Source organism: Solanum stenotomum, chromosome 1 (assembly GCF_019186545.1).
Source record: "Solanum stenotomum isolate F172 chromosome 1, ASM1918654v1, whole genome shotgun sequence".
Taxonomy (NCBI): domain Eukaryota; kingdom Viridiplantae; phylum Streptophyta; class Magnoliopsida; order Solanales; family Solanaceae; genus Solanum; species Solanum stenotomum.
Window position 1 is genome coordinate 79687536 of NC_064282.1, and position 13211 is coordinate 79700746.

General features: G+C 39.4%; 2 protein-coding genes across 2 annotated transcripts; both read left to right on the forward strand.

The window, feature by feature from the left end:
• The first annotated feature begins 75 nt into the window (after positions 1-75).
• Positions 76-4091, forward strand: LOC125841295 (ATP-dependent Clp protease ATP-binding subunit ClpA homolog CD4A, chloroplastic-like). The gene is made up of 8 exons (XM_049520401.1): positions 76-94; positions 199-321; positions 404-589; positions 1240-1455; positions 1635-1852; positions 2159-2234; positions 2317-2406; positions 2523-4091. Exons 2-8 carry the CDS (start codon positions 208-210, stop codon positions 3693-3695), a joined length of 2073 nt encoding a protein of 690 aa, XP_049376358.1. The 5' UTR covers positions 76-94; positions 199-207; the 3' UTR covers positions 3696-4091.
• A 535-nt stretch (positions 4092-4626) lies between these two features.
• Positions 4627-6408, forward strand: LOC125857135 (putative receptor-like protein kinase At3g47110). The gene is made up of 4 exons (XM_049536816.1): positions 4627-4677; positions 4907-5512; positions 5699-6270; positions 6378-6408. The coding sequence occupies exons 1-4, from the start codon at positions 4627-4629 to the stop codon at positions 6406-6408; spliced, it is 1260 nt and encodes a 419-aa protein (XP_049392773.1).
• The last annotated feature ends 6803 nt before the right edge of the window (positions 6409-13211 follow it).

The window sequence follows — 13211 nt, forward strand, 5'->3', positions numbered from 1 at the left end:
GTCTAATCAGAAACAGCCTCTCTACTTCCACGAGTAGGGGTAAGGTTTGCGTACATCTTACCTTCCCCAGATCCCACCTGTGGGATTACACTGGGTATGTTGTTGTTATTGTTTACTTCTCATGGGGTTGAGGGTGTTTTAAATTGCTTGACTTCATTGTAATCAGTTTCTCTTTTTTGTTGAAAAATAAATAAATAGGTCATACGGATGGTAGGCGAGAGTAGTGAGGCTGTTGGTGCTAGTGTTGGAGGTGGAACTTCTGGCCTAAAGATGCCTACATTGGAGGAGTACGGCACCAATTTGACAAAGTTAGCTGAAGAGGTACATAGAAAGATATTTTGTCATAATGTGGCTATTGATTGGCTCTCTTCAATTATTTGATCTGGTCATATTATATTTTCAGGGGAAACTAGATCCTGTAGTTGGAAGACAGGCTCAAATCGAGCGTGTTACTCAAATCTTGGGTCGCCGTACAAAAAACAACCCTTGTCTTATTGGAGAACCAGGTGTTGGAAAAACTGCTATTGCCGAAGGGCTAGCTCAAAGAATCGCTAATGGTGATGTCCCTGAAACAATAGAGGGGAAGAAGGTACAGAGGTGTATGATAAATTTGCATAACATGTTTTTTGCTTGAGCTTTATTCTCTTTTTCAATTTCATCTTAACTGTGTGGCAGATCCAGAAGCTGTGCCACATTCTTAGATAGAAAGACCTCAAAAATCATTTTTATAATGTCTTAGAATTTGATTTTATACAGAGGGTAATTTTCAAAATTGGAAGTAAAAATTCCGCAGACAAAGATATATACACAAGAAATATGTTAAAGTAGGAATGCCATATTGTTATCTGATCCTCTATATAACACCCCCCCCCCCCCCCCCCCCCNTAGGCCAAAAATTTATGCGATTCTAAAGTATCCAATCAATATTTTTGGTATGCATGCCAAAAATTTACAGATACACTTGAATGTCCCACTAACAATTGTACGAACAGGTTTTTAAATTTCAACCGCCTTGAGCCTGCTTTATATATTTCTTTCATTGTCTGATATGTGGACTCAGCTATATGTCAGGATTTAGTTGCCCTCTTACTTCAATTCTGAGTCTAACTGAAGTCATAGGGATATTTTTGTGAATCTTTTTATCTGCAACTATTTTGATGTGGTATACCCTCCTTTTTCAAAAAATGTATATATCCTTGTCATTATACGAGTGTGTGACTTGCTGTGGGTGACGATCAGGTCATAACACTTGATATGGGATTGCTTGTTGCTGGGACAAAATACCGTGGAGAGTTTGAGGAAAGACTGAAGAAACTAATGGAGGAAATTAAACAAAGTGATGACATAATACTGTTTATTGATGAAGTACACACATTGATTGGAGCTGGAGCTGCAGAGGGAGCAATTGATGCTGCAAACATCTTGAAACCTGCCCTGGCTAGACGCGAGCTACAGGTTCGTTATCGTCTTTGACTTGTAGTATGTCGTTCCTTGGAATGTCAATGAGAACTATGAAATCTACCTTAAATTTGGTGTTTAATCATTATCTTGATCCGAGTTCATCCTGGTAAAACTACAAAAGAATTTCAAAGCTGCTGTAATTGAGAAGTATTTTGCTTGGTTTTACTTGTCAGTGTATTGGAGCCACAACACTGGATGAGTACAGAAAGCACATTGAGAAAGACCCTGCACTGGAGAGGAGGTTCCAGCCAGTTAAAGTCCCTGAACCTTCTGTGGATGAAACCATACAGATCTTGAAAGGGCTTCGGGAGAGGTATGAGATTCATCACAAGCTCCGTTACACTGATGAGGCAATAGAGGCTGCTGCCAAGCTTTCTCACCAGTACATCAGGTATTATTATTAATCATCTATTCATTTTCCAAAGTATCTTCCGGACTCAAGTTGTTGGTACATTTTGACTTTGGGATTTCATAGCAAACTAATTTTTTTCTTGTATGATTTAAGATATATCCTTCCCAATAATAAAACTCTTAGGAGAAGTGGCTTTTCTTTTGTATCAGTGTCTGAATAGGCTTATGCACGTTTTAACTCCTGAAAAATTGCACATTTATCTCCACTCCAAAAAGAATCATCTTAATTCTATGATTTATCTGAAGTAAAGCATAAATATGTTTTTGAGTTGAACCTTTATTCCAGTGACCGCTTTCTGCCTGATAAAGCAATTGACTTGATTGATGAAGCTGGTTCCCGTGTTCGACTTCGTCATGCACAGGTATAGAGTACTCTCTTTGTCTTACTCTGTCCTGCCCTTTCTTCCTAAAGGAGTCATGACCCATTTTTTTGATACTATGTAGCTCCCTGCGGAAGCAAGAGAGCTGGAGAAGGAGCTTCACCAGATTACAAAGGAGAAAAATGAATCTGTCCGCGGTCAAGATTTTGCGAAGGTGACTGCTTTCCTCTTGATCCTGTGCATAAAATTCCTATGGACTGATTAATTTCTTATTGAAAGCATTGAGATGTTCAGGATGTACAATTTTAATCCTCTCTATGCATTGGACAGGCTGGGGAGTTGCATGATAGAGAAATGGATCTTAAGGCACAAATCTCAGCCTTGATAGACAAAAACAAAGAGAAGAGCAAGGCAGAGTCTGAGGCAGGAGATGCAGCAGGTACCTTAGTGACAGAGGCAGATATTCAGCACATTGTCTCTTCCTGGACTGGCATTCCTGTAGAGAAGGTCTCAACTGATGAATCTGATCGCCTCCTAAAAATGGAAGAAACACTTCATACCCGAGTCATTGGCCAGGATGAAGCTGTAAAAGCCATTAGTCGTGCTATTAGACGTGCCCGTGTTGGACTCAAGAATCCCAACCGACCTATTGCCAGTTTCATCTTTTCTGGTCCAACTGGTGTTGGGAAGTCAGAACTGGCCAAGTCTTTAGCAACGTACTACTTTGGTTCTGAAGAAGCAATGATTCGGCTTGATATGAGTGAGTTTATGGAGAGACACACTGTGTCTAAACTCATCGGTTCACCCCCTGGGTATGTTGGTTACACTGAAGGTGGTCAATTAACTGAAGCTGTGAGGCGTCGACCTTACACTGTTGTGCTCTTTGATGAGATTGAGAAGGCTCATCCTGATGTCTTTAACATGATGCTTCAAATTCTTGAAGATGGAAGATTGACAGACAGCAAGGGCAGAACTGTCGACTTCAAGAATACACTCCTCATCATGACATCAAATGTTGGAAGCAGTGTGATAGAGAAAGGAGGTCGTCGTATAGGTTTTGATCTAGATTTTGACGAGAAGGATAGTAGTTACAACCGTATCAAGAGCTTGGTGACTGAGGAGTTGAAACAGTACTTCAGGCCAGAGTTCTTAAACAGATTAGATGAGATGATTGTATTCCGTCAGCTCACTAAGTTGGAGGTGAAGGAGATTGCTGATATCATGCTTAAGGAAGTCTTTGTGAGGTTGAAGAATAAGGAGATAGAACTTCAAGTGACAGAGAGGTTTAGAGACAGGGTGGTTGATGAAGGATACAACCCAAGCTATGGAGCTAGGCCATTGAGGAGAGCTATTATGAGACTGCTGGAGGATAGCATGGCCGAGAAGATGCTTGCAAGTGAGATCAAAGAAGGTGATTCAGTAATTGTGGATGTGGATTCAGATGGCAATGTCACAGTCCTCAATGGCAGTAGCGGTGCTCCCTCAGATCCACAAATTTATTGATTGTAATGTTGCTTTCGGTTGTATTGGCTACTAAGCTCTCCTGCACTTACGAAGCAACTTGTGAGTAATTTTTTGGGGTGACAGTTGACTGGGTAATGATATTCTGCCAAGTTGATCCTTCCCAAGCAGAGCATCCAGGATTACACACTATATACTTAACTGGATTTCATTAAAATTGTAGTGACAGCAGAAGCATTTCTTCTAATTTTTGGTAGGTGATAGTTAGACTTTGTCATCATTTTCAGCACGTTTTACCTGCTGTTTGGCTCAAATCACAACTAAGGATTTAGGTTATGAACTTTAATATCTCTACTGGTTTTTTAGCTATTGTCCACAACAAACACTAGACAAATGTAATTCCAAATTTTATATTGGATAACCCCCTAATCTTTGTAATATATATATATATATATGCAGAGACTTTGACAAATATCATTTGTTTTCCCCAAATAATTGAGATCCCGTTCCATGATTTCGTAGACTAATGAATTTAATTAAGTGACCTCGTTGATTAAGATGCCTTGCCAATGAAAGCAATTAGGAATAAATTGGAAAATTAAGAGTGAGAACTTTAAATAACAATATTTGAAGTATAAAGAAGTACTAACAAACAAATTTCCTCTTTGAGATGAGTGCTAATCTCAGCACTATATATATGCATGGATGTGATGTCCAACTTTCAAGCACAAGTCTATCAAACAAAACTGAGAAAGCAATGAAGTTTCATAATATAAGTTTAAATCTAATGTTCGTGTTTACTCTTTCTGCTATCAATTTCGTATGTTGGTTCAACTTTAGATGCATTGCAGCAGCCACTCTAAGAAATGAGACAGACATGAGAGCGCTGCTTGAGTTTAAATCCCATATAGCAGAAGACTATTTAGCAATCTTGGAATGATTCTTCACATTTCTGCCACTGGCCTGGAGTTACATGTGGTATCAAATACCAAAGAGTAACTCACTTGAATCTGAAAGGCAAGAGGTTAGCAGGAAGCATTTCACCTTATATTGGAAATCTTTCCTTCCTAAACTCTCTTGATCTTTCGGACAACTCTTTCCGAGGAGAAATTCCTCATGAAGTAAGTAATCTCTTCAGACTTCAGAACTTAAACATGAGCTACAATTTTCTTGGAGGTGAAGTGTCATCTAACTAGTCTCAGTGCTCTAAACTTGTGACTGTTGCACTAGACCATAACTCTCTGGTGGGGCAGATTCCTTCTGAACTGGGATCACTTTCAAAGCTCACCAAACTGCACTTAGGAAGCAACAATCAGAGTGGAAGTTTCCCAGCTTCACTTGGGAATCTTACATATTTGCAAGAGCTGAAACTGTCATATAACCAGTTGAAGGGAAAACTTCCAGACTCATTGTCACAAATGAGAAGTTTGACACTGATTGATTTATCAGTCAATCAACTTTGTGAGTTCCCTCTTCCACTCTACAATTTGTCATCACTTAAAGGAATAGGCCTGTCCTATAACTACTTCTCGGGTAATCTGAGAAGCAATATCGGTGATGCTTTTCCAAAAGCAGAGAAGATCAACTGGGGAATGAATTCATTCACTGGAACATTTCCAGATTCATTTGCCAATGCTTCAAATCTTCAAATACTTGATCTTCCAGGCAACAATTTTACTGGAAATGTACCTGCAAGTTTAGGAAAGGTGAAGAACTTAAGGTGGCTCAACGTTAACGGTAATCAGTTGGGGAGTGATGAACCTGATAAAATGAATTTCATCAGTTCCCTGGCCAACTGCAGCAACCTACAGTACCTGCTTTTGGCCCACAACTACTTTGGAGGCATGTTTCCAAACTCAGTAACCAACCTGTCCACCCTATTGACAGATGGGACAGAATAGGATTCGAGGGAACATACCCAAAGAAATTGCAAACCTCGTGAACCTAAATATACTTTACCTGCAAGAAAATCGTCTAACTGGTAGCATTCCAGCATCTATAGGAATCCTTTCAAACTTGGGAACTCTCAACTTGGATTCAAACAGATTGACAGGCGAGATCCTATCTTCAATAGGAAACATCACGAGACTGCTCTATCTTTATTTGTCTGGAATACTTTAAATGGAACCGTTCCTCAATCCCTTGGAAATTGCAAACAGCTGTTGAGGCTTTATATAAGTGAAAACAATCTAAGTGGCATAATTCCAGGGCAACTGCTGAGTTTGCCATCCCCAGCACATGTTAATATCTCTTATAACTCTTTTATGGGTTCCCTGCCAATGGAGATTGGAGATATAACAAACCTTGCAAGTTTTGACCTTTCTTACAACAATTTCTCCGGCATGATTCCAAGCACCACAGGGAAATGTTTGCAACACAATTCATTTGAAGGGTCCATCCCGTACTTAGCTGACTTACAAAACCTACGGGAGCTAGACCTTTCAAGAAACAACTTATCAGGAGAAATTCCACCTTGGACTATGAATCTTTCCTCCCTACTGTACCTGAATCTTCCAGACAACAATTTAGAGGGTGAGGTTCCCGTCCAAGGAGTATTCTCAAATTCAACCGCATTACAAGTTGAGGGGAATCCCAAGCTTTGTGGTGGAATCCAAGAGTTTGATTTACCACCTTGCCCGAAGCGAGAAAACAATAGAACAAAGAGGAAGCGTCTTACACCCGTTCTGACTACAATTGTCAGTATTGTTTTATTTGCTGCAATAGCATGTTTTCTGCTTTCTATGTTTTCTATTAAAAGATCCAGAAAACGAAGAGATGCAACATCCACATCTGGGCATCTCATCTTCCCCATGATTATATATAAGGAGCTTCATGATGCAACTAATGGTTTTTCTTCAGATAGGTTGTTAGGATCAGGCAGTTTCGGCACTGTGTACAAAGGAATTCTTCACTCATCAAATGAAAATCCAGTTGCAGTCAAGGTACTCAACCTCCAAAGACATGGTGCATCTAAAAGCTTCATGACTGAATGCCACGCCTTGAGAAATACCCGGCATAGAAACCTGGTGAAAGTTAGAACTGCATGCTCCAGCATTGACTTCAAAGGAAATGACTTTAAGGCCATAATGTATCAGTTCATGGAAAAGGGAAGCTTGGAGGAGTGGTTACATCAAGAATCAGAAGGACAAATACAATGCAATAGCTTAAACATTCTTCAGAGATTAAATATTGCAATAGACGTGGTTTCTACTTTATATTATCTTCATCATCAATGTGAAATCCCTGTGGTTCACTGTGATCTCAAACCAAGTAATATTCTTCTCGACGACAACATGATAGCACATGTAAGTGATTTTGGATTGGCCAGGCTCATCCCTAGTTTTTCTGGGGAAGGCAACCTTAGCCAATTCAGCTAACTCGGAATACAGGGAACTATTGGATACGCCCTACCAGGTAAATATCCTTTCTCGTTTTTTTATTATCCTCTACTTAAATCTGACAAATACTTCTATTGAAAGTTCTAGAAGAAGTTAGTTAGAATCTTGTTATGTAACTAACTATGAGCTGACATTAGTTAGTTAGTATGAAAGTTTGTTAGAGTGTGCACATAGTGTGCATTGTGTGATCTATATAAGATTGTGCTTCTTCTCATTTGTAATATACTTTTACTGATAATAAAAATTCTCTCTCTCTTCTCTTCTTAATTCGAGTTCAAGCTTACAATCACATCCATGGAGGTTTAGCTTCCATGGATTATGTTAAGCAACAGTAAAGTTTTCATGGTATCAGAGCAGCGACATAGGGACTATCTCACAAGCTGCATATAGTTTTCAATCAGATAACAAAGCGACTGATTCTGTAATGGCAGAGTTAACAGTGGCTACCCTAGAACATAATCATCCTCTTTATCTTCATTCATCGGATACACCAGGTGCAACCTTGATTGTGGTTAAGCTTACAGGTCCAGCAAACTATGGGCTATGGAGTAGATCGCTACGACTTGCATTATTGGTGAAGAATAAACTTGGATTCGTTGATGGATCCTGTTTGAAAAGCTCATACATAGGAGATTTAGCAGCTCAATGGGAGAGGTGCAATGTAGTGGTGCTTTCATGGATCAGCAGCACAGTGGCTCAGGAATTGCTAACTACGATTGTCTATGCTTCGAATGCCAAACGTGTTTGGGATGACTTCAAGGAGAGGTTTGATAAATCCAATCTCACCAGAGTGTATCAGTTGTGGGCAGAGGTTTCTTCATTAAAACAAGGTACTGACTCTGTTACTGCTTACTATTCGAAATTGAGAGACTTATGGGATGAACTAGATGTGTTGGTACCAGCTCCCTTATGCAACTGTGATGAGGCTAAGCCCTATATTGAACATCTAAGCTATCAGAGACTATTAATGTTTCTTATGGGGCTAAATGAGTCTTATAGTCATGTGAGGAGTGACATATTACTTAAGGCTACAGTTCCCACTGTTAATCAGGCATATGCCACAGTTATACAAGAAGAGAGTCAAAGGTCATTAGGAGTTATGGATCTCAACAAGGAACCTCTCACAATGATGGTTAATAGAAGGTCAAGTTTCAAAGGAAAGAAGTTACTAGACACTGCCTGTGAACACTGTGGTTATAGAAATCATCTTTCTAAAGACTGTTACAAGATCATAGGATATCCTAATGATTTTAAGAGCAAGAGGAAACAAAGGCAAGTTGATAGTAATACTGGATACAGATGGCAAAGTATGGCTTATGGCACTGAGAATGGTCACAGATCTAACAATTTTTCTCACAATTATCATGTTGATTCTGGTATCAAATCATATGCAAATTATGCTGCAACAGAGGAACATGGACATGGGCTTACTCTTACTGAGGAGGAGTACAACCATGTGAAAAATCTCAGATACAACAATAGCAGTCAAAGTGCTGGAGATGGCACTGAATGCAAAGCAAACTTGGCAGGTAATGTGTCTTTGACATCTAATGTTTATGAGTGTGGGTGGATTATTGATTCAGGTGCCACACACCACATTACATCCTCTAAAGATCTTCTAGCTGAATTGAGTTACATAGGTGATCAGAGGTCAAATATTGTTCAATTACCAACAGGAAATAAAGCTCCCATCAGAAACACAGGGAATTCAATCATTTTGGGAAGTTATAAAGTGAAGGATGTGCTACATGTACCTGACTTCAAGTACAACTTGTTGTCAGTTGCAAGGTTAACTAGAGACCTATCTTGTAGTGTTAGCTTCTTCCCTAACTTTTGTGTGATGCAAGCACTCTCAAATGGCAAGGTGATTGGGATTGGTAGAGTATGTGATGGTCTGTACTTGTTAAAAGACACAATAAAGGCAGTGGTTCATGCAGCTATCAAGGATAACAGTCTAACATCATTGTGGCACCAAAGACTTGGACATCCTTCTCTTACTGTTATGCAACACATCTCGGCTATCAAAGGTTGTGTAACTGATCAGTCTTGTTGTCACATTTGTCCTTAAGCAAAACAAAGTAGACCAGTTTTCCCTTATAGTTCACATACCTTGTACTGTATTCCAGTTATTACATATGGATGTATGGGGGCCCTACAAGACTCCCACTTATGATAGAAACCAATACTTTGTTATAATTGTAGATGACTATAGCAGGTTTACCTGGGCTTGCTTAATTCATTCAAAGGTTGAAGTTTACTTTGTAATAAAAGATTTTCTATTAATGATAAACACTCAGTTTAGCATGAAGGTGAAAGTGTTGAGGTCTGATAATGGGACAAAATTTATGAATTCAAAGTGTAAGGAATTATTTGCCTCCCTTGGCATTGTGCATCAAAGTACCCGTGTATACACACCCCAGCAAAATGGGGTGGTTGAAAGAAAACATAGGCACATATTAAACACTGCTAGGGATCTAAGGTTTCAGGCTGCAATTCCTATTTCCTATTGGGGCCATTGTACCAAGGCTGCAGTCTACTTGATCAATAAGCTTCCCACAGCAGTGTTACAAGGCAAAACTCCACATGAATTACTGTATGGCACTCCACCACACCTAGACCACTTGAAAGTATTTGGTTGTCTTTGTTTTGTTTCTGTCCTTCCTAGGTCTGATAAGTTTGCTCCGAGGGCAAAGAAGGGTGTCTTTATGGGCTATGCAGAAACACAGAAGGGCTATAGAATACTGGATTTGGAGTCTCATTCTTTTCATATCAGCAGGGATGTCACCTTTATGGAAGATGCATTCCCTTTCATGACTAGCTCATCTTTTACATCCTTTCAACATATTGATAGTTGGTCCCAAGATTTTGATGTTTCTAAAGACTTTGATTTAATCCCCATGAATCCGGCTGTTCCATTACACAATGCAGTTCCTCATGATGTCTCCAATGAAGTCACCAATTCAACAGAGGAAGAAGAGGATTGTATTGAAAGCCCAGCTGGCAGCTCAATTCCAAGAGAATGCAGTGCAGGTTCTGAGCCTGAGCCTGTTATGGTTGTTCCTGAGCAGTCTTTAAACACAAGACCAAACAGGTCCCTCAAGCCTCCTATTTGGCACAAAGATTATCATGTGTCCACAGCCCCAAAGCAAGCTCATAATGCTTGCCTTTATCTTATTGCCAACTATGTCACTTACTCAAAGATAAGCCCCTCTTACAAGTCCTTTTTAGCTACACTATCTACAGTGTCTGAACCTGCTACTTTCAAGGAGGCTTCCAGCTGCAAGGAATGGATTGCAGCAATGAAGGATGAAGTCAATGCATTAGAACAAAATGCCACTTGGATTGTAGTAGACCTTCCACCTGGAAAGAGGACTATTGGTTCTAAATGGGTATATAAGGTTAAGTTTCAAGTAAATGGGCAGGTTGAAAGGTACAAGGAAAGACTGGTTGCCAAGGGTTATAGCCAGCAAGAGGGTCTGGACTATCATGAGACTTTTTCACCTGTATCAAAGATGGTCACAGTCAGGACCAACATTTGTGTGCCAGCCTCTCATAATTGGCCTCTCTACCAAATGGATGTTCATAATGCTTTTTTGCAAGGTGACCTTATTGAAGATGTTTATATGGAAATGCCACAAGGCTTCCAAAAACAGGGGGAATACAAGGTGTGTAAGCTGCTTAAGTCTCTATATGGTCTAAAACAAGCTTCCAGGCAATGGAACTTGAAACTCACTGAAGTACTCGTAGCTACTGGTTTTGTGCAAAGTCCACTTGATCATTCTCTTTTTACAAAAAAGGATGGGCAAGACATAGCATTGATTCTTATCTATGTAGATGATTTGCTCATAACAGGAAATAGTAGTAAGCTGATACAAGAATTAAAAACTTCACTTTATAACAAGTTCAAAATGAAGGACCTTGGTGATCTTAAGTTCTTTCTAGGTATTGAAATCATGAGATCCAAGTCTGGTATTCTCCTTAACCAAAGGAAATATGCCCTGGAATTGATCTCAGACACTGGTCTTAGTGGTGCAAAGCCAGTGAACACACCTTTGGAGGCAAATGTGAAACTCACTACAGTGGAATATGATGAGATGACTGGGGTTACTGATGATCCTATACACAAGGATGTCACAGGCTATCAACGGATGGTTGGAAGATTATTGTATCTTACCATCACTAGGCCTGATATTAGCTTCACAGTTTAGGTGTTATCACAATTCATGCAGCAGCCTAAAAGGTCACATTGGGAAACAACTATGAGGCTAGTTAGGTACATCAAAACTAGTCCTGGTCAAGGCATATTATTGAGCAGCAAGACAAGTCTAGAACTTGAAGCATTTTGTGACTCAAACTGGGCAGCTTGTTCTAATACAAGAAGGTCTGTGACTGGATATATGGTTAAGCTAGGAGATTCACTCATATCTTGGAAGTCCAAGAAGCAACACACAGTCAGCAGAAGCCCTGCAGAGGCTGAGTATATGAGCATGGCCAGTGTACTTGCAGAGATAATTTGGCTGGTTGGCCTGTTAAAGGAACTCAATGTTAATATTACAATTCCTGTTAAGTTGCACTGTGACAGTAAAGCAGCAATGCAAATAGCTGTCAATCCAATCTTCTATGAAAGGACCAAGCACATAGAAATTGACTGTCATTTTGTAAGGGAAAGAATAAGAAGTGGACTGATACTGCCTACTTATGTGAACACCAAACAACAACCAGCAGACATACTAACAAAAGGCCTGGGAGCAGCTTCTCATCACATGTTATTAGCCAAGCTTGGAGTCTTCAATGTATATTCAGACTAAAGCTTGAGGGGGAATATTGAAGTTTCTAGAAAAAGTTAGTTAGAATCTTGTTATGTAACTAACTATGAGCTGGCATTAGTTAGTTAGTATGAAAGTTTGTTAGAGTGTGCACATGGTGTGCATTGTGTGATCTATATAAGATTGTGCTTCTTCTCATTTGTAATCAACTTTTACTGATAATAAAAATTCTCTCTCTCTTCTCTTCTTAATTCGAGTTCAAGCTTACAATCACATCTATGGAAACGTGGCTGATATTTGTAATGTTTTTATTGCAAAATAATGGTGGAAATTGAGGATCTCTGATTCCATCTGGGCAAATTTCATGAAAAGCAAATACTTCTCTAATGAGAATCCTATCACCATATGCTGGAAACCTGGTCAATCACACAGCTGGAAGGCTATGTGTGAGATTAAGGGCATCGTTGAAGAGTTCATCAAGTGGAAAAACAAGACAGGGAATAGTAGCTTCTTGTATGATAAATGGTCTGATCATGGACTTCTGTACCTTGTTGTTGAGGGGGAGTTTATTCACCATAGCATCAAGGTTAAGGATGTTTACAAAGATGAGCAATAGGATTGGAGTTGCCTATGGAAACATCTACCTGAGACAATCCAAACATCTTTAATGAATACTTCCATGCACCTTAATCAAGAAGGTGTTGATAGACCCATCTGGACGCTAGAGCAATCTGGAAAATTTAATGTGTCTTCAACTTGGAATAAGGCAGAAAAGGATTTCCTCTCCTTTGGAAGCTAAAATATGGCACAAAGACATCCCTTGTAAAATGTCCTTCATTACCTGGAGATCCATTCACAATAGGCTCTCCACAGATGATAAAATTGCTAATTTCGGCATTGACACTAATACTAATTGCAGTTGTTATTTGTATGCAGGAATGAACCAGGATACAGAAATTGTTGATTTGCACAAAGTATATGGGAAGAGTTTGCAGGAAAAATTGGCATCAAATACAAGAACAACTCACTAATGAACCTAATCATAGAATGTTGGAACTTCAAGACAAAAAACACTATGGCATCATACATCTTAAAGATCATTCCTCCCATAGTGTTATGGGCATTATGGAGATCCAGGTGCAACTCCAAATTTGACACAGAAAAGACTTCCATTCTTAGATCCAAGTCCCTGATCACATACAAAATTAATCAACTTATCAAAGCTAAATTCAAAGGAATCCTTACCGATGAAAATTGGGAAGACATATACCTTATTTTTGGGCAAAGGTTAGTGGAATACAACTCCACCATGGTCAAATAATGGATATGCCCTCGTGCATTCCTATTAAAACTTAACACAAATGGTTCGTGCATAGAGGGGAACTGTGGAGGAG